Source organism: Theropithecus gelada, chromosome 16 (genome assembly GCF_003255815.1).
Source record: "Theropithecus gelada isolate Dixy chromosome 16, Tgel_1.0, whole genome shotgun sequence".
Lineage (NCBI taxonomy): Eukaryota > Metazoa > Chordata > Mammalia > Primates > Cercopithecidae > Theropithecus > Theropithecus gelada.
Window position 1 is genome coordinate 49,989,276 of NC_037684.1, and position 4,890 is coordinate 49,994,165.

Here is a 4,890-nt window from a genome sequence, read left to right on the forward strand (position 1 = left end):
AAGTTTAGGTAGCCTGAGTTTAAATTTGAGGAGGCCAATATGGGGGTAAGGGGCTGTCTGCCCATGGCTACTCATTTTCTCTCCTGCTCTGACCTGATGTGGTGTCCACCCTGTCAAAGTCGTTGTGACTAGAGCTTTGTTGGGGAAAAGCATTTATTGCTCTTCAGACCAGATAAGCTGGGGTTAGGCTGCAAACGCCCCTGGCCTGGTCTCCCCGGGGTGGTCCGGGGCCCACCCGCCTCTTGCAGGGTGCAGGGCACCGGGAAGGGGGCAACCCGGGCGGATCCGACCTTCAGCTGCCAGCACAGAGCCGCCGCCTCCCCCCGCCCCCAACCCCCTGCAAGCTCCCGGACCCCGTCCGGTCCCAGCGTCTGCAGCCCCGGGGATGGTTAGAACCTTGCGTCTTCGCCTCACTCTCCGCTCGCTGCCGGCACCTCTCTCAGCCCCGCACGCAGCTCCGTCCTTCAGGTTGCGGGGCAGAGGCTGACAGCCGCCCGGCCCACGCGCGCAAGCTCCTCCTTTGGAGGGGCCGACGCGAAAGCACCTGCGGCAGTGGCGCCAATGGCCCTTCTTCCCCAAGCGCACCCCCGATCAGCGCCCTGCCAAATCGGCTGTGTCCATCCCAAGGTTCGCGGTGTATAGAAGCCACAGTGGCGGAGTTCTGCACGTGGTGGCGCTTCCTTCCACCCGTGTGCAGAACTAAGGAGCCTGGGGTGCCGCGGAGGACAGGGCCCCGCGAACAACAGGGCGCCGAGCTGCCGCCACCTGCCGCCCGGAGCTGGCACTGCACCCTTTTCATGCAAAGCAAATCCCTGTCCCATTGGTCCCCTCTACCAATGAAGTCTAAAGGGTAGCTCCTCTGTCTCGCTTCCACTCTTCTACCAAGGGTCCTTTATTCTATTTACTTATGTATTTATTATTATTATTTTTTGAGACGGAGTCTCTCTCTGTCGCCCAGGCTGGAGTGCAGTGGTGCAATCTCAGCTCACTGCAACCTCCGCCTCCTAGGTTCAAGTGATTCTCCTGTCTCAGCCTCCCGAGTAGCTGGGATTACAGGTGCCCGCCACCACGCCCGGCTTACTTTTGTATTTTTAGTAGAGATGGGGTTTCACCATGTTGGCCAGGCTGGTCTCGATCTCCTGGCCTCAAGTGATCTGCCTGCCTCGGCCTCCCAAAGTGCTGGGATTACCGGCCACCATGCTTGGCCACTTTATTTTATTTAGAATTGTTAGGGGTTGTTCCAGGCTCCAGAGTCCAAATCATGCAGATAGAGCTCAAAGGGTAAGATGAACTGAAATGTCTTTGGCTTAGCTCAGTTCTCGTCGTGGGGGTTTGAGAAAGAAAGCAGGTTAATGGGGAGAATAGAAGAATGAAAGGGACCACGTGCAAAACTGGTCCCTATCCACTGAGTGACAACTAAGGTGCATCTTCACTGTACAAAATTTATTTGCATTTCCATGGACAACAATCATTTGTATTATTATCAGTTTTCTACAACACATAGAGCTGTCAAATAGCTTAAAGACAAGGACAGGTATAGACCTTTCTAGAATCAGATAACCCCTAGAAAAGTCTTCTAGACAATCTGTAGTGAAGTTAAGTAATACCTTCAAGATTTCACAACTGCAAACTTGATCTGGAATTCAAACTAGATCTATATGTTTCTGTAAATCCAGGCTCTTTTCTCTGCATCAAGAAGCTTTTGGGCTGGAAGAGTGTTTTTCACCAGGAATTGTGGTATTCACCACTCATCACCCCATTCCGTTAAAAATCCCTGGCCTCAGGAATCTCCACCAGGACCGACAGCCGTGTACTGAAGAACTTCAGAACCTTACTTAGCCATTTGCCATCTTGAGAGAGCTGTGTTCCCTTGGAACTCCTGAAGGGCTTGGAGCTTGGTCTGAGCCCTGGGAAATGATCAAGGAGTCTCAAGAGTCCCACTGTATCCTGTGCTTTGGAGCGGGCAAGGAGACCACGGCAGCCCAGGCCCCGGTCAGTTCTTGGCTTTGGTAGTTCCAGGACCGGGACGCTGGTATAGCCAGATTATCCCTTCATCGTGTAGCCGCTTCCAGACTTCTCTCTCCAGCTTGAAGTCATGATTTATGTAAAAGATCAGCCGCTTCCATGATGTATCATAGTAGTGATCAGAAAAGCGCTCGTGGCCCTCGGTGATGAAGCCATAGGCACTCACCTACATCAAGGTTGGAGGAGAAACAGGGCTTGTAGCTGCTGTCGCCCAGGCTTCTTCTCATGGCTAATTCTGTGTTGAGGGGTGGGGGTTCTTTTCCCCGGCACCATCCCTAGGGGTCTGGGTGCAGGTCCCTGGACACGCACACATAACTGCATGCACCCATACTCATGCCCACCCTCCTTCCCACCAGGGCTGTGCACCCAGCCCATCCATTGTCCTATGCTGAGCAGGCCCAGGAATAGCCCCAGAGCTGTTTCTTCAGGTATTTCTGTAGCTGCAGCGGAGCCTTACCTGGTCACAGAGCTGAAGGGCAGTGAGCAGCAAGAGGGCTCCAGTGGTGGGGCGGTATATCCTCCAGTGGGCACCATCCAGGGTCTTAGACCTCAGAAACCTGTGAAATGCCCCAAGCCCCCAACTGTCAGGAGGCTGCAAGGATAACAGGGACCTGGGCTACGTGTCATGTGCTTTCTGCTCTAACCTGTTCTTCATGTATCGGAGAAAGTCTGGGTGCAGCAACAGGTACCTGTCCATGTGCAGGGCTTCCCGAAAAGCTTCCTGGGGTCTGTGCCTGTGGTTAGGAAGGGGTCGTTCAGACCCAGCTCCCTTACCTGGCCTGGGGTGGGCCAAGTCAGGGTCATGAGCATGACTGGTATCCCATCTCCAGGTGATAGCTAAGGCTGTCCCCACCTGTCCAACCCTTTAGAGCCACTCACGACATGGCTCAGCCTGGGATAAGGGGAGGGCAGGAGGAAAATGGGTACCTGAACCAGAAAAGGTTTTTCGACGTCACCGTCTGATTCATAAGCAGCGCTTCCAGCCACTCATAGTCCCGGGTGCCTTCCAGGAAGTGCAAGTAGCGGACGTCCTGAGGACCAAGGACAGGGAGTTGCCTCAGGACAACCAGCTGGGGCCCAGCTCTGACTCCAACTGCCCACTTGCTCTCCCCTGGACTGGCCTCACTGTCCTCCCCACTCCTGCCCTTTCATGCAGACTCCATCCGGAGGAAAGCCTCTCCTCTCGCTTCTCCCCTGTGCGCTCCCTCATCCGGAGTCTGGCTGTGGCCAGGCTCCTTCCTCTTTGCTCACCTTCCCCAGAGGCACGTTCTTGAAACCCCGATTGCCCAATATAAGGAGTGACTGGGTCAGGGAGAAGGCAGTAAAGCCGTAGAAGGATGTCCGAGTCCCCACATCCTGTTCGTAGCCTTTAATGAGCGCTCCGCTCAATCTGTGCAGAAAGATACAATCAGATGGAACAGGCGAGCAGAGGAGGGAGATTTGTGTAGGTGGATGGGGAAAGGAAGGAGAAATGGGGGAGGTAGCAGTTACGTGCTGAAATTCTCTGGAGAGCCCAGGAATTCCACCTTCCAGATGCAGCCGTGGAACATCCTAGGGGTCTCTCAGAAGAGTCCCTGTCTGCAGGAGAGGGGCAGGAGGGGGGCAGGAGGGGGGCAGGAGGGGGGCAGGAGGGGGGCAGGAGAGGGGCTGGAGAGGGGCAGGAGGGGGGCAGGAGGGGGGCAGGAGGGGGGCAGAAGAGGGGCTGGAGAGGGGCAGGAGAGGGGCAGGAGGGGGGCAGGAGAGGGGCAGGAGAGGGGCAGGAGAGGGGCTGGAGAGGGGCAGGAGAGGGGCTGGAGAGGGGCAGGAGAGGGGCAGGAGAGGGGCAGGAGAGGGGCTGGAGAGGGGCAGGAGAGGGGAGCTTGGGTGAGGACAGCTTACCGGAACACGTAGTCATGACTGTCTATCTCCTGGCCCATGCGGGAGTTGTTCAGGATGCCCCCGTTGCCCACCACGGCACAGGTGATGCACCGGCGGCTCCTAGTGGGAAGGCTGGCCAGGAGCAGCTGCTGCTGGGGCACTGGAGGGAAGCGTGTCACGACCTTCTGCACCACTGGAACAAGAGTGGGGGTGCTGTATTCAGAGCCCTGGGAGGGACAAGAGTCTGACCCTTCATTCCTCCCAGGTCTGGCAAACCCCAGGGAAGAGGCGGACCAGAAAGCCAGCTACCCTCTGCCCTCTGCCCTCTGCCCCGGCCTACTGCACACCCTCCCCTGGGGTGAGGACTCACAGGAGTAGTTGAGCTCCATGAAGCCAAAGGGTGGTGCAAAGTGTTCCAGCCGGTCCCACTCACTCCGGTTGAAGTGTCTGGAGTCCAGGAAGAGAGTAAGGTTGGGCAGAAAGAGTTTCTGGAGCCACGGCGACCTGGAGGCTTTGATCTTCACGGAGTCAGGGCAAGTCTACATGTAGGAGGACGAAGTCAGGAAGGGAGAGACCCAGAAAGGCCATCAGCCGGGAGCTGCACCACTGCAAGAAGGGCTGGGGCTCACAGTTTGGAAGGCACAGCCTCTGCTACCTCTTCCATCCTGTTCTGAGGGTCTGCTCACCCTCCCCTCCCCATTGTCTGGGCTCATTGTGGTCCTGAGGGTTCTGGAAAATGGGTGTTCTCGGCCGTCAAGGCAAATGCACCTTTGTAAGTGTGAGAGGGGCCGCATCTTGGGAATGTGGCATGTGTCCGGTGTGCTGTCAGGGCCATGCTTGCAGTCATATGTGTATAAACGTGTGCATTTTGTGGGCCTTCTCCCTCCCTCCTTCCCTCCCTTCCCTCCCTTCCCTCCCTTCCTTCCCTTCCCTCCCTTCCTTCCCTTCCTTCCCTTCCCTCCCTTCCTTCCTTCCTTCCTTCCTTCCTTCCTTCCTTCCTTCCTTCCT

At 56.6% G+C, this 4,890-nt stretch overlaps 1 protein-coding gene across 3 annotated transcripts in view; it reads right to left on the reverse strand.

Annotated features, from left to right (window-relative positions):
• Positions 1 to 1,422: 1,422 nt before the first annotated feature.
• ST6GALNAC1 (ST6 N-acetylgalactosaminide alpha-2,6-sialyltransferase 1) overlaps positions 1,423 to 4,890 on the reverse strand; it is a 19,699-nt gene continuing 16,231 nt past the window's right edge. For all 3 annotated transcript variants that reach the window (XM_025361946.1, XM_025361949.1, XM_025361947.1), the window contains 7 exons: positions 4,253 to 4,421; positions 3,904 to 4,075; positions 3,277 to 3,415; positions 2,953 to 3,056; positions 2,670 to 2,759; positions 2,483 to 2,582; positions 1,423 to 2,191 (listed from right to left, as the gene is read on the reverse strand). In XM_025361946.1, the coding sequence (XP_025217731.1) occupies positions 1,994 to 2,191; positions 2,483 to 2,582; positions 2,670 to 2,759; positions 2,953 to 3,056; positions 3,277 to 3,415; positions 3,904 to 4,075; positions 4,253 to 4,421 (972 nt within the window). In that variant the 3' untranslated portion in view covers positions 1,423 to 1,993. The remainder of the gene's footprint in view (positions 2,192 to 2,482; positions 2,583 to 2,669; positions 2,760 to 2,952; positions 3,057 to 3,276; positions 3,416 to 3,903; positions 4,076 to 4,252; positions 4,422 to 4,890) is intronic.